The 21,336-nt window shown below is 42.4% G+C and overlaps 2 protein-coding genes across 6 annotated transcripts in view; one reads left to right on the forward strand and one right to left on the reverse strand.

Moving 5' to 3' along the window:
* LOC110260289 (uncharacterized) overlaps positions 1-2,563 on the reverse strand; it is a 57,626-nt gene extending 55,063 nt beyond the window's left edge. For 2 of the 3 annotated variants that reach the window (XR_014843785.1, XR_014843784.1), the window contains exons 1-2: positions 2,517-2,563; positions 1,436-1,503 (exon numbers count right to left, since the gene is read on the reverse strand). Coding sequence is in view for 1 of the 3 variants with exons in the window: in XM_085022319.1 (XP_084878445.1) it covers positions 1,857-2,348 (492 nt within the window). In the remaining 2 variants the exon portion in view is untranslated. Of the gene's footprint in view, positions 1-1,435; positions 1,504-1,779 lie in introns of all 3 variants that reach the window. The other variant, XM_085022319.1, reaches the window with a different exon arrangement.
* A 113-nt stretch (positions 2,564-2,676) lies between these two features.
* TOX (thymocyte selection associated high mobility group box) overlaps positions 2,677-21,336 on the forward strand; it is a 301,744-nt gene continuing 283,084 nt past the window's right edge. For 2 of the 3 annotated variants that reach the window (XM_021089342.2, XM_021089343.2), the window contains exon 1: positions 2,677-2,920. In XM_021089342.2, the coding sequence (XP_020945001.1) occupies positions 2,819-2,920 (102 nt within the window). In that variant the 5' untranslated portion in view covers positions 2,677-2,818. Of the gene's footprint in view, positions 2,921-3,505; positions 3,791-21,336 lie in introns of those variants that run through there. The other variant, XM_085022318.1, reaches the window with a different exon arrangement.

Raw genomic sequence — 21,336 nt, forward strand, 5'->3', positions numbered from 1 at the left:
CCAAGCACATCTGTGACCTACGAGGTAGCTTATGGTAATGTCAGATCCTAACGCACTGAGCAAGGCCAGGGATCCAGCCCACATTCTCACAGACACTATGTTGGGTTCTTAACTTGCTAAGCCACAATGGGAACTCCTTTCTGGGGATTTTGACAGCGAATTCATCATATATAGGCATGACCATTAACTCCATTTTCTCCTCACTCCTCACTAACTACTTTCCATGTATGAGTAATTGGAGTGAAGGCTTTTTCATCAACAGCTCACCCCCTGACCCACCACACCATGCCATGCACAAACATATCATGTTGACTCTATGCGCTAAACGTGGATTATCCCTCAAGACTGAGAAAAGTGACCAGGCTGTGGGGCACAGTGGGGACATCAATATCTTCCCCCAGGTGTCAAGATGTTGACAATACTGCTTTTGACCTAAACCATTTCATCTTCCTGATGTTCACAGGGCCATCGAGTAGAAATAGAGTCTAAGGAAGTTTTTTAAAATAGAATTTTGAAGAGATCAATGTTAGTAATAAATTCTGGATTGATGACAGAAATTTAAGGTTAAAAATATTTAAACTTAAAAAGTTTTTTAAATCATGAGAGGAATATATATAGGCACCTTATAGCATCTACCACTGAAATTTTGAACACTGATGTTACAAACCACAAAACTACATTTAAATTTTATTATAAAGACCTTTATTAAGAAGAACATATTTGCTACTTCTTTTATTTTATAGGTGCCTTGAAGGACCTATAAATATGGAGGTTCTTCTGAATCCAAAGGAGAGAACTTCTTTTTTCTTACGTCTCTCTCCCCCCTACTCAAACCTGCCCCATGTTAATCTACAGGTAGGAAGAAAGCTGGATTCTTGCCACTTATAAAAATGATGAGGGGAAGAAAGAAAACAATGGCTTAAGAGAAAAAGGATGTTAGAAGTATAAAGCAATGCTTAACAAAATGTTCCTAAAGGATCATGTAGAGGTGCCCCATGATAGTAATTTATCATTCCCTATACCATCCTCATAGATTTCCTTTCAGATCCCTCTGCTTGTACTTGACTGATGCTCTCAATTGCAGAGGAAGCAACCTAACTATAGGAAAGTTACACAGAACAGTTGGCCATCAAGGAGCACTAGAAGGTTGTGCGGGGTGGCACAATGTTGTTAGTATCCTTCTTGGCACGAGAAACTAGTGGAACAGATGAAGTATTTCCAGGCTCCTTTGCAGGGCTTTGGAATGGGAAGGTATACCTATCGCCCACTCCTGCACGGAGTTCTCACCAAGGACAGAGCCCCAGGAATAAATCTGTAGGACAGCAGCCAGGACACACCAAACTCTCCAACACCCAGGAGACACGAAGTTTGGAAGTTTTCGGGTTTGAGAGGAAAGGTGGAAAAACGTGAGTGGCGATTTCCTCATCCCACTTACCGACCAGAGAAATGGGGAGGCTGATTCCAGGTCTTCCGTGACCTCCACGAGCATTACTGGGCTTCCAACTATAAGAAGACAAAATCCCCTAATGGGCAACTGGCAAGCCCACGTGTTTTACCTCTAGCCCGAGCTTGTGTGCTGATAACTGCTTTCCTATTTACCCTCTGAACTACCTCTGTGGTCTTCTGCCTGTCCTTAAGGCAGCCTTAGCCCTCGCAACCCCTCCAGTGGGACAGAGATCACGCGAGGTGAGGGCTGGAGGCGGGAGCAAGCAACAGGAGAGGGGGACTCTCACAGCCCATCCACACCCAGCAATCCGGGTCGCAGGGACAGTAGCCCACCCCTTGAGCGCAGAGGATTGTCGCTCCCTGCGGGTTCCCGACCCCCAGAAAGGCGCTGCTAGCAACAGTCGCCACCATCAGAGAGTGGGAGTAGGGGTGGGGGAGCCGACAGCGGGGAGGGGACGGCCGTCCACCGGGAGGTGCGGGTCACAGAGAAAGAGGTGGAGACCGCTGCGGAGGGGGCGGTGAGAGCGGGGTGGGGCCAGGGCGGGCCCGGGGGCGGGGCTGCGGGGCGGGCTGCGCCACAGCGCCCCCTTGCTGTGCGCGCTCCCCGCCGGGCCCCGCAGCAGCCTCGGGCTCGGGCTCACCAGCCCCTTTGTGTGCGACGCGTTGGCCCACAGGAGCGCGGCTCGGGAACAGCGGAGGCTCCCCGGGGTCCCGCCGCCTCGGCCCGGGCCCGGCCGCGCTCTCTTCCACCTCCTCCGCTCCACCCTCCTCCGGCCCCCGGCCCCGACCGGCAGCCATTGGGCCGCGAGCAGCCCGCGTTCTGCCGCGTACCCCACCCCGCCCGGCCCGGGGCACTCACCACCCCCCACCCGCTCTGTACCCCTCTCCAGTCCTCCCCTCATCCCAGGCCTCCAAGGTGGGGAAAATAAACTAAAAGCAGAGCAACTCAGAGACTCCGATAAAACGCCCAGTACCTAGAGCCCCGGCGCGAGCGCGTGTGCCGGGCGGCGAGGGGCGCGGGAGGCGGGGATGGGGGGGCGGGCGGGGGGACAATGAGCGCATGAAGTTACCTGCCCGGCGGCGGCGGCGGGGCCGGGAGGCGGCGGCGGAGCAGGCTGCGCGCTCGGCGCCGACGGGTGCGCGCCGCGGCTTGGGGGAGAGTTGAGCGCTTTTCCCCCCTCTTTTTTTTTTTTCTTTTTTTTTTTTTTTTTTCTCCTCTTCTTCTTAAACAAACCACAAACGGATGTGAGGGAAGGAAGGTGTTTCTTTTACTCCTGAGTCCAGACACCTCTCTCTGTTCCGTCTAAGCTTGTTTTGCTGAACACTTTTTTGAAAAAGGCAAAGAAAAGGAGTTGCTTGATGTGAGAGTGAAATGGACGTAAGATTTTATCCACCTCCAGCCCAGCCCGCCGCTGCGCCCGACGCTCCCTGTCTGGGACCTTCTCCCTGCCTGGACCCCTACTATTGCAACAAGGTGAACGCTCTGCTTTTGTTTCCGCCGTGTTCTGGCTGCTCGGTCCCGGGAGGGGGGCGGCGGCCGCTGGCCCGCTTGGCGGCCGGGCGGGCGCCGGAGGCCGGTCTCGGGCGCGCTCGGCTCGCAGCCTGCGGCTGCCCTGCGTGCGCTCGGGGAGTAAATATTGTGGAGCAGCTCCCGGGCTTTGCCCAACACCGCGATGGTGCGGAAAGTGACACGATTTGCTTGATTCTTTCCTTCCCGCTGTTCGCGACTAAGGATCCCTCCCTGCCCGGGTCTGCCGGGGGGCGTTTAAAAAAAAATTAAGAGAAAACCAAGGAATACTTTGGGGGTGTGTCTGGGGTCCGGGAACGCAGGCGGAGAGTGAGAGAATTCCGTATATTTTCTGGTTTCTCCCTCTCCCTTCCTCCTCTCCCGGGCAGCGGGGGCTGGTGACACCGATTCCCCGCCCGGGATTAGTTGCCAAGGGAGCCTCCGGGAGTCGGGGTGCCGGGACCCGGGAGACGCCTCCGCCCCCCGCCGGGAACATAGCTCCACAACTCTTTTGTTTTCCCAAACCCGTTCGGGTGGCCCGGCCCCGCGTCCGGGCGCGGGTCTGCGGGTCCGGGTGCCGCGGGGAGCGGGGTCTGGGACACAGCTCGCGCCGGGGGTTGCGCGCAGAAATGGCAAGTTTGTTAGGAGCCGGGCGAGCGCGTCGCGTTCACGTCCAAAGCTGCCGCGCTCGGCGCGGGGCTGGAGCAGATCCCGGGCTTGGCTGTACCCGCAACCCAGTGACCCCAGGGGCCGCGGGGGCCCGGGGCTAGGCTGACCCTGAGGGTCACCGGGGCTATTGCGGAGCTCCGCCTGTCCCAAGGATGGAACAGTCAGGGGGTACGTAGGGAGGGGGTGACTCTCGGGGTTTCTCGAACTCTCAGCCCGCACAGGGAGGACGCGAGGGGACGGGATTCCGAGTGCAGCTGCAGGGCCACGGCTGTCCTCGGCTCGGGCTCTTTGGACTCTTCTAAGTAGTCTTGCCCAGTGAACGTGGCGGGGAATATTGAGTTCTCTGAGACGCGGGGCTAGCGGTTTAGACGCCCAGCTCCCGCTCCTTGGTAAGCCTGCGGGATACTCCCAGCCCCTGCACGCCTGCTCCACGTCGGCCCCTCAGTGAATTCCACTGGATAAATCGTTGGGAATCCTAACATTTGCCTGGTGGCGACTCATCATCATACAGCATTTTTACGTGACACAGAGGTATTTAGCGCGCTGCATCCACAGCCCTCGGGCTCCCCATCACGCAGCCCACTCGTAACTCCAAGTATTGGTCAATCGGGACACACAGACAGACAGACAGACACACACACACACACACACACACACACACACACAGCTGTGAGTTATAACACCCTGTGGAGAAGCTCCGTGATGCTGTCTACAGTGTTAAGATCCAGTAAAAGGGATGTACCCTGTGTTGATGATGTTGAGGCAAGTTGGAAATCAGGGAAATTTAGCTTTGTGGAAGGCAGAAAGGCTTTTCATTATTCCGGAGCCCTTTAACCAGGGGCAAGTTGGAAGGTACCAGTAACTTTGGCAAGAGAAGTTGGTGTGAAGAAGTTTAATTATCTGTTGATAACATAGTTCTTTTATTCTAAAGTTTGTTTTGCCTTAAAGTTTGTATTTGGTGTTTGTAACATTTTATTTTGCTTACAACACTAATACTAATAAAAAAAAAAAAAAGCAGCAGTCTTATCTTGGATAGTAAAGACATACTCCACAGTAGTTACTGGAACCGAAAGGTCAGAAATATTTTGGCAATGAAACTGGACAAATCTTATTAAATTCATCAGTGATTTTAGGCTCCAAAAAGAAAGTAATGACTTGGATACACATTTCACTTGTCATTCTTGTGATAGTAGGGTCAGATTTAATTTAAAAGTTAAATGCTTTGGAAAATCAGGAATTACTCCAATATATTAAATCATTTTCCAATTAAGTGCTTTAAATAATTTTAGTGGGTTGTGCTGTGAATTGAATAAATTAATTTAGAAAGTCTTCAGAATTTCTTTACTAGCTCATTGAAGTTCCTTTTAAGTCACCCGGTGTATGAGAGGCAAACTGTTCTTTTTAAATGCAAATCAGCCACCCTTTCTATAGAGTAGATGCAAGTCTTCTATTTTACTTATCCAGGGAATAATGGATTTTTAAAGATGCAAAGTCATAAGATATACTTCTAATAGCAGGAAGAGACTTCAGGGACATGTTTCTCACAAGACAACTATTCCTGCCCTTCTCTGGGTAGCAGTCTATCAAATAGATTTGTCACTGATCCCTGCTTATATGAAATGTACTGAGTAGGTTTGCCAGGCCCCAGAAACTAGTGTTTTCTACTTCATGAGTAGCCTTGGCACAAAATTTCTGTCTAGTTCCACAATTATAGTTGCTTAGAATGTAGTCAACCAGCATTCATTTTTGCAGTAACTCAAGTAGATTTGCACGGAAATGGAAGGTGGGCAGAAGTTTGAAAGAGGTGAAATAAGAAATCTGTGTCTATGTTTAGTAAAAACAAGTTGGATCTGACCTCCCCAAAAGAGACAAGTCTGCAAAGTAAACCTTGTCTCTCTCAGAGGTGTAATGAATGTGTAGTTTATTACAAGAAACAGTCACTTTGTCAGGATATTTGTTTTTAATAGAATGATAAGATCATAGATTACTAATTATCTTTATTTTAAATCTGTCAACACTTCACTGGTTAAAGTTGGTGTGCTAAATCCCAGCGGAACCAGTATCTTTCTGTGTTTCAGCGTCACACAGTTGTAACTAGAGTTTCTCCAGTGACATTTTTTTCAATGTCAGAAGAGACCCTAATCCAGAAAATGAATATCCTCTTCCTGAACCTTTTCTAAACTAAAATGAGGTTGTTTTACTTTGCTGACATTTTCCAGCACTGCTGTTCTATAGATTGCCAAAACACTACTTACATTTTTCAGTTGATAAACTCCATAGGCGCAATTTGAGGGGAAACAGTTTAATCTAGTATTGCTCTGTCGTAAGGGCACATTACGTTATGAACACATCACTGTGCAAACTGGCCTCCATTTTCGCATAGCCCATTGCGGGAGGAACGTGAGAACAATGCAGTGATGTTGGTTATGGCAACTGTGCAAGGCATCTCTTATACAAACAGCCAGAGCGGATGGCATGTTGCCGTATATAGGTCAGCCTTTGAAAGAGCAGTGTAGCTCATAGACTGGACAGAAACATGTAGGCTAGAAGTAACAGTGTTTACCTCGGGCAACTTAAAGCGTGGCTATAGTTGAGACATTGAGAGATGGGTACCATAGTGGAGTTTCATCTAATTAAGAGTCTTTTAGGTAGCATTGCTTCCCTTAATTGAGCTGAATGTTACCGAAAGAATTGGATTATAGGAGCTCACAATTGGAGTTCAGTAGTAAAAGAGAGTCCTCTTTTTTTGTTCTAGTTGAAGATGTCAGAGCATCAATTTAAATATATACTCGCAGAGTAATAACAGTTCCTTTCAGTTTCTTAGTGCGGTGTCATTTCTGAAGATTGTTTTCACTGATTTTATGCTAAATTGGGACAAAGAAGTGGCACTTTTTCATTTTTACAGTGATGTGCTGTGTTCAGTTATTGCTCAGTATCTGCCCACATAAGGAACAGTAATACAATTATGTTATGACATGGCTAATGACAGAGATGCCCACCTCTGCCAGCAGTGAGAGAGAAAATCATGGTCTTTACTGTTCTCAGTGGTTGCTTTTGTGGAAACAGGTCCTGAATCTTTCTTTGGTTGATTTAGACACAAGGAAGTTCAAAACACAAACCCATGCTTGATGCTGACTATACATAGAGTGAAGAATAATGGGCATTTGGAATATGGGCTTTTGTCATTGAAATGAGGAAGGACAGTGTATAAACCGAGGAGGAAGGACCTACTTGTGATGAACTCTGTGTTAAAATGTCAGGGCTACCCTTAGACATTTGATAACTTTTGAGAAAAACAAGATTCATTATCATCTCTGCAGAATCTCCTTAGAGTGTATGTTTCCGTTTAGAGTATTATGTATTGTACTTTAATGTGGCAAAACTCATCATATATAAAATACAGGATTTGCAAGCACATTACGGTGGAGTCATTCTTTTTACTTTAATAAATGTAAGGAAAAGGAGGAGGGTAGGGGAAGGAGAGAGGGAGGAGGAGGAAGGGGAGGGTTATAAGCAGTTTAGAGCATCATGCTTGCTTAGTTTTTCTCCCCACCCCCTAGAGCTCCCAGGACTTTGGGAAAATTCATAGTTAATACTTGGAACATCATTGGTGTAATTAAAACTCCCATGGGAGTTTTATTAGCTGGCATCTTTCATTAGTTTTGAGGTCTTTAAATATGTTTTAAATAAATTTATAGGTAAGAGCATAAGCCACACAATCTTATGGTTTTGGCCAGTAAATCAGATATCATACAAAAACCTCAAATGCAGCTATCTTGACTTTGTGGGATATTTCAGTGTCCTAAACTCCAATTTTAAAATTCTAGTTATGAGCTTTGGAGTTATTTTTTGCATAGCTTACAGGGTTTTGTCTTCTCACAATGTAGCATATATGTTAAAAGTTACTGAGTGATGCTGTTAAGGAGCATTTTGATGTTTTGCTTATTTAGAAAAGCTAAACTGATATGTAAATATTGTCTAATCGGCTGCTAGTTGTAACTTTTTGTTTTTGTCTTTGTCTGATATGATTGCAAGGGGCTAAGAACAGAGTAAAGAAGTAAGGCACTTGAACCTGAAAGAAGGAGGGAAAGTTCCAAGTTTAACAATGGTTTTCTTGGTACCAGAACTGGGTCTCAAATATTGGTTTTGGTGTGTGGGACTCTTTCTTGTGGTCATACTTTTGTGTGTATGATGAGCTCAATTCAAGAAAGGGATTGTTTATAGAGTTGGTGGGGAGGGATCTTGTTTAGCTGTGAAGGATGATTTATTCTAGTGCTTTCCAGCATTTTGCTAACTTACTAGAAAGTTGAAAAGGCCCTGGGAATATTTCTCAGCTACTGGAGATCCTCCTGTTCTGACTGAAGCCTGCCCTCAGCAACTGATCAGTCCGTGTGCCTGGTATCTCTTTCTTCCCTCCTCCTTACCCGCTTCCCTAACACCCCCAATCCTGGGGCAACACCCTCTCCCCTGCTCTTTTCCTTCCCAATCTTGATCTGAACTTTCTAACCTGAAATCCTCCCTCTCCTCAGATACTTGGCTCACCCTTGTGGTCATCTTGGCCGCCATGCTTCCTTTTCTGCTTGGTGTCATTGTTATAACCATGTTAACATATCCACTTCCTCCAGAACCTGACCTGTTTTCTGGCTAAGGAATTTGGAATCTGCCATCCTCAGGGCCATATCCACTTCTTAAAACTCTGAATCAAGCTGCCCTCCTCTTCCCCATTTGAATGAATGGCATTAGATCATAGAATAATAGACTAAGAAACAGAGATGATGCTGAGAGGAAGACCATGGCAGGTATTTCTAAGCTCTCATAGTTGCCCCTCTCTCCTGGTATTTTATGCACAGTGTATTTAGAGTTTGGAATCAGCTCCATAGCTATCCCTTACCAGTGAGAAATCTTTAATTAGACTCTAAAATAGTATATAAGTGGGACTGTGATGATCTTTAGTTGCACATAGCAAGTTAAGTGAGTTACACTTACAGTGAGTATATGGGTTAGCATGTTTATGTGTTCTCATCAGAATATGCATAGATGACTAAGATGGGCATATTTGGAAATGCAGAACCTATTTAACTAATCACTTTTAGGTAATTTATCATCCTGTATCTTAGTTTATCCAAGTATGAATCTCAAGATTTCTGGGAAGTCATAGGTAGAATATTTAACTTATATCTCAATGAATATTAAATGTAATTATCATGACTTGATTAAATGCTATTAACAATTATAGTTGTAAATATTACCAACTGTTTAAGATAAAACTTATATGGTAGGAGTTCCTGTCGTGGCGCAGTGGTTAACGAATCTGACTAGGAACCTTGAGGTTGTGGATTCGATCCCTGGCCTTGCTCAGTGGGTTAAGGATCCAGCGTTGCTGTGAACTGTGGTGTAGGTTGCAGACGCAGCTCGGATCCCATGTTGCTGTGGCTCTGGCGGAGGCCGGCGGCTATAGCTCCGATTGGACCCCTAGCCTGGGAACCTCCATATGCCGCAGGAGTGGCACTAGAAAAGGCAAAAAGACCAAAAAAAAAAAAAAAAAAAAAAATCTTATATGGTATACAACCAAATATAAGAATCTAAAATATATACCTTGGAGTTCCCGCCATGGTGCAGTAGGCTAAGAATCCCACCTAAAGTGACTCCAGTCACTGTGGTACTGAGGGTTCAATTCTCAGCCTGGCCCAGTGGTTAAAAGATCTGGCACTGCCACAGCTGTGGTTCAGGTTGCGGCTGTGGTTAAGACTTCAGTCCCAGGCTTGGGAACTTCCATATGCCATGGGTGTAGCCTTAAAAATAATAAAATAAAATAAAATAAATAAGTACCTTTAGGAGAAAACAACATTGTAGTAAACCATAGTGAATAAATACTGTGGCCACAAGAACTGTAACTATAATCTTGGTTGCAGGAAGTTTCCACACAAAGCATCTAAATGTTTGAATGCTGCCTCGTTTATTTAAAATGAATTTAAAGAAAATCTTAACAAAACTTTAACAATCTTAAAGTTATTTTCTTTTCTTTTATTCACTTCCACTTTGATGGTATCGATATATAGTCAGCCCTCTATATCTGTGAGTTCCACATCTGCAGTCAGCCAACCTCCACTGGAAAGTATTCAAGAAAAAAAGTTCCGGAAACTTTCAGAAAGCAAAGCTTGAATCTGCCGCGCACCAACTATTTACATATCATTTACATAGTATTTACAACCATTAGCATATCATTTACATGGTATTAGGTATTATAAGTAATCCAAAGATGATTTAAACTATATGAGAGAAGGTGCATAGGTTATATGCAAATACTGCACCACTTTATATGAGGAACTTGAGAAACTTCGGATTTGGGTATCCAAGGGGAGTTCTGGACTGGTCTCCCTGGGCTACCCAAGGAAGACTGCATTTTCAATTGATCTTTTTCTCTGAATATTCACTTTCCTGAGTCAGATAGCCCATGGTCTCCAATGGTTTGATAGGACCAGTGGTAGACTCTGAATTGTGTTAAATGGACTGTTCCGCTAGGAGAGTGGAGCACCAAGATGCTACAGCTTACATCTGCCCTAATGAAGTTGAGCATTTTTTGTTTTAAACCATGCATGCCAAGTTTCATCCCAAAGAGCAATTTCTCATTAAAAACAGTTGAGTTATAAACTGCTTGAAATGTGGTTTATAATGGAAGTGCCAACAGACTGTTAATTATAGCAGTTCTTCCATAATACTTTGAGACATGGAATTCACATTAACCTGAATGAGTCTTTCCTGTTTATAACATGTTCCTCCCTGTAGCATTCATTTTGAAAATGGGAACATTATATTGCTCTGGGCCTAGATGTTGATGGTGCAGCAGAAAAGATCAGAGGGGGGATGATGCCAGAAAGAAACCCCTTGCTCTCAGGAGAGGAGGTACCCAGCTCTCTTTAGTTTGGTCTATGGCAAGTTTGCCTTACTTAATTAAAAATGTTAAAGTTAACTTTTAAAATCTCTCTTCAGATTTCCATTGTACTTATGAGAAACCATCACTGATTTATATTTATGATCACAAAGGTCGTGAAACCAATGGCTCTGTTAATGCTTTTTTGTCCATTTTTCACTTTGGAGTTTTTAATGGTTCTGCTTTAGCCAAATATTTATTGTTTTTCATTCTTGAGTTATGTGCTTTTATGAAAATGCCTTGAAAGGATTCCTAAATAAACTAGGGCTGTGCTAGGGGCCAAGAAAATAGAAAGTTTTTCAGTTACTATGTAGGCTTATAAACTATAATCTGGCCTTCAGTTGTAACACTGTCTGTTACTGTATAGAATACCATTTTTTTGTCTTTTAGGGACACACTCGCAGCATATGGAGGTTCCCAGGCTAGGGGTCGAATCAGAGCTGTAGCTGCCAGCCATAGCAACACCAGATCCGAGCCACATCTGCAACCTATACCACAGGTCACGGCAAGGCCGGATCCTTAACACACTGAGCAAGGCCAGGGATCGAACCTGTGTCCTCATGGATACTGGTCAGATTCATTTCCACTGAGCTACAATGCGAACTCCAAGGTTTTTTTGTTTTTGTTTTTGTTTTTGTTTTAGAATGCCTTTCCATCAGTCTTTGAGCTCCTATCTGGAAGTTACCTAGTCAGAGAAATTTGGGGGGGGGGGGGTGTTTGGGTGAGCTTGTGTGTTCCTGTGTTTCTCATGGTCCTGGGTATATTTCTGGCCATAAACACCTGACAATTTATCATATGTGGCTGAATCTGTAACGTGTACAACAAAAAAGAAATCATCCTGACCTGTACGGATGACTCGTTACCACTCCTTTTTGAAAAACTTAGCCTATTGCACAGGAGAAGGTGCCTTTCACTAGGCCACGAAAACTGGATCTTTCTGAGGAAAAGCGTAGGACTTTCTGAAGAAAAGACTCCTTTTTGTTGAAGGTTTGAGAGAAAAACTGAGGGCTCTTAAACCTGTGTTGACTTAATCGCTACAAAATAAATATAACCCTGAAAGGATATATGTTTTCCTCCTGCTCTGTTTCCCATTCTCTTTAGAAGAAGCCTGGCTCTGTTCCATGTTTGGTAAAAGTTCTGATACCAGAACCTTTAATCCACCTGTGTCCATTCTTCCATGTATCCACTAGAGGAAAGAGCTTGTCTTGAGGAACCCTTAGGAGAATCAAGGCCTCAATAGAGGTCGGTTATTTTGAAGTCCTGGGGGGACAGATGTTCACAAACTCAAACAATGGTAGATCTTAGAAAAATACTGTATTCTCAGCCCATTTCATCCATGTCTGCTACCGTCGTGCAATGAATTCCAAAGTTGCAGACTAGTGATTCTTTCAGGAAAGGAGTGAAAGGAATAACCTCTCGAGAGGGTCAGAGGTGAATGGGGGAAAATAGGGTGTGTGTAGGTACAGCCTGTAATCTCCCTTTCTCAGATATTGATAAGCCCCCCCAGGGGGGTGTCTTTTTCCCTCTCTGCATTGCCGGTCAGTGCTCCTACTGAGAGATCCTGGGCTGGGAGCTTGTTTCCTGTGAGAGAGTGTAAGAAGATAACGTTGAGGATACCTGCTCCAGAGGGCAATCTCCATCGAGTTCCTGACTTGAGGCAAGCAAGCTGGCCCCTCACTATCTTCCTTTGATGTATGGGTCAGAGATGCGAAATATAATGTGCAAGATTAATTAGAGAATGGACCCATTGGGTCTGAAGATAGCCCAATTACACTGAAAGCATATCTGTGCGCCCCCTGATTCCTTAAGTCCTTTAACTCAATTAAATGGTTAATTTGAAAAATGATGGGTGAAGTGTTATATGCATTGGTGTCTCCATGCCATTGGGAAACCCAGTGCTTCCTTTCTACACGAATAGGCCTCCGTCTAAAATGCCAGGAACAACTGTACAAAGAGAAATGTTAATAATAAAGAGGCAGGATAACCTTTCAACAAAAAGTATATTTTATCATTTGGCAGATGCAGTCATGAACATTAATCATAGAAACCTGCAGATAGTAGAAGTTTAATATCAAAGCTAATGATTTATTTTATGTTAATGACTTTCTGCCAGGGCATAAAAGACTGCTCATAATGGACTCTCTGCGCTGTGTTCAGTTACTAAGGCTAATGGGATAATCTTTTCCCTCCCAAAATTAAGCTTTTTGAATTAAATTATGCTGTTATTTTTCAAGGTAACTCTCCAAAATTTACTGCAAAACTAATCTTTTAAGAACTGACGAAAGAGGAAGAAAAAAAAAAATCCTGAAGCAGCTTTTCTAGTTCCTGAACAGTGTGACTTAATTAAAGGGAGAAAGTTTGCAGGGATGTGAATATCCCTGAAGTTGTAGTGCCAGACAGTGTGAAAGTCAGCCTTCACTGACGCGGTCTGCCTTTGGGGATTCAGCTCCTGGAAGTACATCCCACGATAGAAAATGTTTTCGTCGATTACCAGCCAAATAATGAGCTGAACGGTAGTAAAACATTGAGTTGTTCACTGGGAAGTTTTAAAAATCATGTTTACAATTAGTTATAACCAACATTATATTTCAATAAGAGATAATTTGCCTACTAAAGTTCACATAATGTGCTAATCATGTCTAGTGGTTAATAAAGGCCTCCTACCTCACTCCCCTGATGGCTATAAAAGGCTATTATATTCATGGCAGCAGTTCAGGTACAGCTGCTGTGTGTTAATAATGCATCATTGTCCCACTAATCAACACAGCAAAGGTCAGCGCCCCTAAGCACCTAAATTACCTATTCTTTCTCCAAAATATTTATTAACACCCTCAAAGCATATCTGTTCATTTTCCTGAGCCTCGACTCAGTTAATTCCACTCCAAGCTGCTTGTGTGATACAGGTTTTGTAACCTAAGCCAGGTCATGGGGCAGATGAGTATAGATTCATACTAATCTTCTTCTAGAAACATGTTTCCATTTCCTCTGTCATTGGCTGAACTGGTGTAAGGTTGTTATAGCCAGGAACCCCTTTATAATTAAGTGGGTGTGCTCCAAAGTGAGAATGTTTTCAGATTTTACATGTTATTTTAAAGAGACGCTTGGAAGAAAAACAAGTTTTCAATAACCACAATCATTTAAAGTCAACAGAGTGAATCAGGAAGCGGGAAGGGATATTTAAAGTCTAAACAATATTTTAACAGTCCGTGTTAGTTTATAGACCTGATCCAGTAGTGAAATATTATTTGCTTAATTGTTCTTTTGGCATAGGGAAGCAATAATAGTAAAAGCTTCTTAAACCATATTTTCTGTACACAAAGAACATATTCACGTGGGATTTCCATTTTGCTAGAAAATCGCTCAAATCAATAAGCCAGCACTTATCTGCATTAAAATTAGGCAGACAACAATTTATAGGCATAGTGATAGTGTAGTTCTTTTGATACACTTGGTTAGTGTTGAAGATCCTTGCTTTTGTGTCCTCAGAGAGCAGCCAAAATGTTAAGTGAATAAGATCTCATTTTCTCATCTTGCAATATTGTCTTCTCTTTTCTGTTACTCATTTAGATAACCTTGTGTGTGTGTGTGTGTGTGTGTGTGTGTGTGTGTGTCTTCTTTTGGACTTAAGACCCTTAAATCTTTTAAGAGAAGAAAAAGAAATGAAACTCAACCCTGTTTCCATCACCAAGAAAAATGCAAAAGGCGATCTAGTGGGAGGAGCTTGTATTTGTGCTGCGCATAATGTAGGCCGGTACATTTGTCATGCTTTAAATATATAATGCCTACAATGAAATATGTACAGGCACAGTTGTGATCTATGAAGTCCCTGGCTCCAGAGCCATTGTTTGTAGTCTCTACGGTTGTCATACATTGTTCTTTGCACATCATACCCTTACAGCAGAATTTGACACAATTTCTAGCTTTCAGTCCTGCACCGTTTTCATTGCACAATATACATGAGTTTGACAGGGTGTGGGGAGGAAAACTCTGGCAAGCAATTGATATTTTGAAGTGGCAAGCGTTTCAGCAGCTGCCTGCTTGTGAAAAAGGAATGATAAGATATACTGTATTGTTAGTTTCAGGGAAAGCATTAAGGTTTAAGCTCTGTAAAAATGTACACATTATTCGTCAGTGGTGAAGCAAGTCTTTTATGTTTTTAGAGCTTAGCTCTCTGGCTGATGTGAACTAGAATGACATTGGTCAGTAAATGAATAGGAGTACTTTGAATTTGAACTGCTGCCAATTTTGCACCAACAAAGGAACTGACAAAAGAAAGATTTTATGTGAAATGCAAAGCACACGCGATGTTTTGGGGGTGGGTAAAGGGAAGGAGAGAGAGCGAGAGAGAAACGCAGACCGAAGAATATTCTTTAACACATACTTGCAAGGATACCAAATAGTTAAAACACATCCATTTTTCATGGCTCATCAGCTCCAACCTAAGCTGTTTTATCTAATGTTCTTTAAAAACCTGTTGTATACACACAGGCTTCTAGAATCTGTTCATATGGAATTTAGAGTGTTTTTCTAAATATCACACTGTGCCCTGAAGGCCTGTTGGCAGAATATCAGAGTTGCCCACTGCTGGAGTCCCCAACTCTCTCTCTCTCTCTCTGGTAGTGGGAAATTGTAGTTTAATCAGTTATGGCACTTTCAGTGTGTAACATTCATTAGCAAGGCAATTTGTCATGACTGCTAATGGTCAGGATGCATCTGCTCTCTCGGTTACAGAGCATGATAAGTAAGAAGATAAATATCTCAATATCTGATAGTATTAACTTGTTTCAAATTTATAATCCAAGGTTAGTTGCTCAAAACAGACACAGCAGCAGATTAACAAGCATCCTATATTCAATTTTACTGGGCCCTGTTTTTATGGATTTATGACTTTAAAGCACACTAACGTGCTATTATGAAGGGCACAGTCTTTGATTAGATGTTCAACAGAAACTAAGTTATGAGCAGAGTACCTTCTGGGTTCATCTGGAGAGAATTTATGTGCATAATATTTTCTATAGAGCTCCATAAATTGGAAAGTTTGATGCATGCAGTATTTCCGACACACTAAGTAAGTATCCTTACTATTTAAAAAAAATCATTTTCCCATTGGCGTATAAACTGGCCAGTATCTTTCCAAGTGAGATTAGAGCCCCAGTCTCTTTTTAAAAGTTTGAAAATTCTAGTGAAAAGCTTCAGAATGAATTACAAACGTCACATTTCTTCCCAGCAAACTGCTTTATAAGATCATTGTTCATTGTTCTAAACGGGAAAAGTGAAAAAGATTCCCCAGTTGAAAAGGCTAGAATGAGATACATTTTTCTTATGTATCTCATATTTTCTAGATACTACATCACATCGCTTGCCATACAAAATCTTTGTGACGCATTTTCATTTTTAATGAAAGGTCCTAAAATTCAGAGCATAATGATTTCTTAGAAACTGAACCCAATCTTGGTTAAAAAAAAAATCGTTCTTGCTAGTAACAAAAGCTGTTACTGTTTAAGTTCCTGTTGAGCGGTTAGTTGGTACGCTTCGCTGAATGTTGTCAAAAAGGCTTTCCTTGTGATTGACAACCCGGCAGGAATGTGAATGGAGATTTTAATTGCGTATCATGTGTGCATATCAGAGCGAGTGAATTCATGACTCCGCTTAGCTCCACATCTCTGCAGGTCAGCCATGCCAAAAAATGCTCTTTTATGTGCAATTTTTCCAAAAAGAGAAAGGTGTATGTGTACTGAAGTCATTCGTTATTCCTTTCTGAAGTGAAACACTTGTGTTCCCTTCGCCTCAGAGTTTGAAAGTGGAACAAAAATCCATTTGGAGATTTCTTTCTTTTACTCTTTGCACTTATCCTTGGATGATGTAAATTCTTTTCTGTTACAAGTTAGGAAAAGTCTGCCAGAACATATTTTTCTTATGGCACTTGTTATATGAAGTGTGTTTATCTTTTTCTTTTTCCCTAAAGAGTGCTTTGAAAAGAAAGAAAAAAAATGTAAGCCAGAGGAAAAATTTACTGAGGTCAACTGCCTCTCTAGAACTTGCAGTCTTTAGGAAAAAAAAAATCTGGGGGGTGGGGATGTTGAGAAGAACGGATATGTTTCTGAGAGGTGGAGGTACCATAAATTGTATTTGATTTTTGGCTTAAGAATAGCAAGAATACAGTGCTTGTGGTAAAATGACATTAATGAATATATGAATGTTCATTTCTTGGAAAAATAACTCCTAGGCTGAAAACTTAAAGGTCAAAGTTTCATTTCTGCTGTCACTTTTTTGTCTTGATGCAATGGTGGTGATAAACCATGTATCTGATCTAGTTCTCTAAATCCAACAGTATGAGATCTTTAGCATGGAGTAAAACTTGCTAAAGGGTGAGGGTAACTTTGGCTCTAGGCACCCCAGATTGATCAAGAACCTTAAGTAAAAACAAAAGACTTAGTAATGAATACGCTATGTGTAATTTTTCATTTGCTGTAATGTGAAAATTTGGCACTTGGGTTGTAAATTTAGCGCCTAGCTACTTTTCTGTGTCATTTTGAATGGGTGAGAAAAAGATTAGCGCCAGGGTCATTTTAACTATAACCATAGTAATAAGTACAGTAATGTTGAAAAGATGGTGACTTTATAGCCTTAGAAGGTCCCATGGGGACTTAACTTTGTTCTGGGCTCTAATATGTTATCCCAACACATTTTAGAAGGAATCAGATTGCAGGCTGATGAGTCAGCCCTTAATATATTTTGCAGTAGTATGCAGGATAGGGTTCTGTGGAGGTGCTGCTGTACCTTTAAAATGCTAAGGAAGAAAAATCTATTTTATTTTGAAAAATTTAGCTTTATGTACAGGGTGACATTTTTCTAATGTTATGGAAGACTATTTTGTACTTTATACTGAGAGCTCAGGCAAGGAAAAATCTATTTGCAAAATGAAAAAAAGTGCTCAGCTGAATGCATTTCACTTTTAAAGATGATATTCTGGTAATGAACTTTATCAAGCAGAGAACATTTCAGTAAAAGTATTAAAGTAGTTCCTATTTCAGTTGCCTCACTTAAGGCTGTGTCACTGTTTCCATTATAACTTCTTATTTTCAGGTGGTTCTAATGCAGTCCCCATACAAATATTTGCACAGGGATGAAATGAGAATTTCTAGCTTAAGAAGCAGACCTCTTTTTAAAGTTTGAAATGCACTTCTAAGGAAGCTTCGGTCTTTGTTAAGAAGGCGTACATATATTTTTACAAATTGAAAAGCATTTATTGAACACCAACTGTGTGCAGATCCTAATGCTGAGTTCCTGGGGGGAGGGAGAGGCACAGAGGTGAGTAAGCCCTGGCCCCTGCCTCCACGTGGCTAGCCAAGAGGGGAATGCCAATAACCATAACACAGCTCTAGTATAACAACTATGATATGGAGTCTGCTGTCAAAATGCTCCAGGTACAGAAGGAGAAGTAGTAATGGATTCAAGTTCAGGAAATCCAGGTTGCTTCCTGGAGGAAATGGCATTTTAGCTGGCCTTAAAAATTGCACAGCAAGGAGGAGGAAAATTACTCCTATTTTTTTTTAACTATTTTTTAGACTTCTTCCCTTTTTTCAGAATGACTTGAGGAAACTAAAAAAACCCAACATATACATTAAGACACATACATTCTGCCATGTTTCCTGGCAAAACATGATAGCCAGGAAAAAAGAAGCCAGCATGTTTCTTTGCTCAGGTATGATCCCTATTATTAAACACTAAATTTGGCTCTTGCTCCCTCACAGAGCGAAAATGGGAACATATTGAGTGATGGAATTCTGATTATCTGAGAGACACATGAATGCTATTATTCACAAGTAAGTTTTCCTCTATTGAGAGACTGTGAAGGACATAAAATGAGGAAATAGGGTCTGACTCCACGGGCTGAGTGTCAGCCTGATGTGGTGGCTGGGTTGAGGCTGAGATGTCTGTCACTAGAAACAGGGCATTCATGAAGGAAGAGGGCCTGACTCGGAGAGGACCAGAAAGAGCCTAGGAAGTTGGGAAAGTAGCGTGGCCATTCAGAGATGGCATGGGGACTGTTGGGGTGGAATGCATGGTGGCTTAGTAAGCAGGCTAACACTCAGCCCTTATAGAATGTACCAGAGAAGTCTGCCTTGGCAGGGGGGGTTCATGGTAAAATGAACCCTCAGGTATTGACCTATTTTTTGAAGACTTTTTCAAGTTATAGAGGAATAAGCTTTTAGAGCTTTAATACTTCCGCCAAAAGGTTGAGTGGATATTAAAAAATGATTTCTTGAGAGATACACTAGCTACCTGCAGATTCTTTAAAAAATTGACCAATCCAATCATTAGCAATTAACATTAATGCTTTGCTTTGTGTGTGGTCTTAGAAGTGCACCTGCCCAGTTAACTTCCAAAGTTTTAGTAGTTGCTTTGCTGAAATTTCTTGTGCAGTGACGAATATGCATACAATTATTAGTAAGTTGGGAAAATACAGCAAAATGTCCAAATATATTCGGAAACGTCTATCAGCAGTTTTAAAGGGATCTCACAGTCTTCAAGTAGCCACAGAGCAAAGTCTTGGTGTTTTCCTGCTGAAATGTCCTCATGGATTTATACCCTGAGAAGCTGAAGGAAGAACCCAGAATTATCTCTGTAGTCTACAGAGGTCTTCGATGGATGACGGTTCATCTGTAATAAATATGTAGGTTTTATGACATTTTCCATAACACATCCTTGTATATTTTCGTGTAAATATAATACTTTAAATGACTTAGTTGAATCCACTCTTGTGTTCTAGAGCATCGTCATTCAAAAGGTCTGCTGCCTTCGCATAGTACTCTTTGCTCCTAGGGGTTTGAGTTTGAGAAGCATGAAATAAGAGAATGGTCTTTTGTCCTAAGAAAGACACCTTGCAGGAAGGTGATTTTCTTAGGTCCTCTGTCCCACAGAGATTGGAACATTTCGTCCACACTTATTCTTTCCCTGACTTTCACTAATTCTGTTTTTGATAAGAAAGCTTGACGGAGTACTTGATCTTGGTTTCAAGTGGAAGACTATGTAGCTGGGGCTCAGTGACTGGTGGTACCACGGGCGTAGTGACATTATGCTTAAAGGGAGGGAATGGTAGGAGTTCCCATTGTGGCATAGTGGAAACAAATCTGACTAGGAACCATGAAGTGGTGGGTTCGATCCTTGGCCTCGCTCAGTGGGTTAAGGATCTGGCGTTGTTGTGAGCTGTGGTGTAGGTCACAGACACAGCTCAGGTACTGGATTGCTCTGCCTGTGGTGTAGGCCAGCAGCTACAGCTCTGATTTGACCCCTAGCCTGGGAACCTTCATTATGTGCGGGCGCAGCCCTAAAAAAAAAAGGCAAAAATTAAAAATATGAAAGTAAAGGAAGAGAATGGCAAAGATGGAGGAAGTCAAATACCCTGGGTATAGATAGAAGAGAAAAAATCCCAGAGTCACTGGCAAAACCTGACGATGCTTAGTTATGGTAAAAGTAGTCAGGAATGGGATACTTTGTTAGATATTAGTAGATAGCCTAACCTGAAAAGAATTGGAAAAATCCAGGAAAAGGAAAGGATCATGAAGAACCTGGGTGGTTAAGGTGATGGCTGGGGGTGGGTGGGGGCAGAGGGTAGGACAGAGCAGGACCTGTAACATAAGAGATGGATGAAGCTTGGGTTCCCTCCCTCCCACTCTCCTCTCCTCTCCCTTCCTTCTTCCGCAGACAGACACAGTATTTAAGATGAGGGACATTATTTTCAAGATTCCTTTACACTTACTTTCTTAGATGACTGTTGACTAATGCTCTTCTACCAACATCCTCACCTGCCTAAACTGGGCTTCTGTTTTTGGGGAGCCAATTTCCCCTGCCTTCTCCATCATCTTTAGGACACACGTCAGTGGACCGACCTGTCTTGGAAAAACAGTAGTTCTGGTTGTGCAGGATGATGTGAATAGATTATAGGTGTGTATGCTGGGTCTCCCAACAGATGCCAATCTACTTGAGATCCAGAGCACAACATTAAATCAGGGCTGGTTTGTTTGTTTTTCTTCTACATTGTTTAAGTCTTAACGTGTTTTTGAAATGAGTTCTTTGTGAATAGGTCAGGCATATGTAAATAATGGCTATTTTCTTTAAAGTCAAAACTATAAAAATATGTGTTTTCTTCTGGAAACTTCATTTAGGCAGATAAGCATTTTAGATTTTTCCTTTTCCCCAAATCAAAGAGCTTTCCCCATACTTAATATCTTTTGGAGTTTTTTCTGAAATGGCAGGCCAGGGAAATGAACTCTGTATATGTATGTCTGCAGTTTCCACACATTTATTCACAAGATTCCCTGAAAGTAGAACCAAAAAATGATAACAATGAAAAGGAGAAGTGGATTCCTTACATTTGAGTCCATTGTCTATTTCTCCATGGGTTTTGGAGCCCATGCCCCAAAGATGGCTACAGACCTTAGCTTCCCACTGCATATTTGCAAATATTGGTTAATTTATTCGCTACATATTTTCTGAGTGGTTACTGTGCACCAGGGACTGTGCTAAGTGGTAGGAATAGAAAAAGGAAAACAAAACAAAACAAAACTGTGCACTTAACAGAGGTAATCATCTTAGATGTGATATAAATAATGCTATTAATAGAAGATGGGTGAAGAATCAAATGGACAACTTTCGTATTTGCCCTAAATGCTATGCATATTAAGCCCTGAATACCCCTGCGTTCATTCATGCATTTACCTTCCCTGTCTCTTTTTCTTTTTTCAGTCTAGACGATAGGGCTGAGGGTAGACCCAGCATC

The sequence above is a fragment of the Sus scrofa genome, chromosome 4, assembly GCF_054392235.1.
Source record: "Sus scrofa isolate SSC_HxYL_T2T_F1_AM1 chromosome 4, Sscrofa_HxYL_maternal_Yorkshire_Landrace_v2.0, whole genome shotgun sequence".
NCBI lineage: Eukaryota > Metazoa > Chordata > Mammalia > Artiodactyla > Suidae > Sus > Sus scrofa.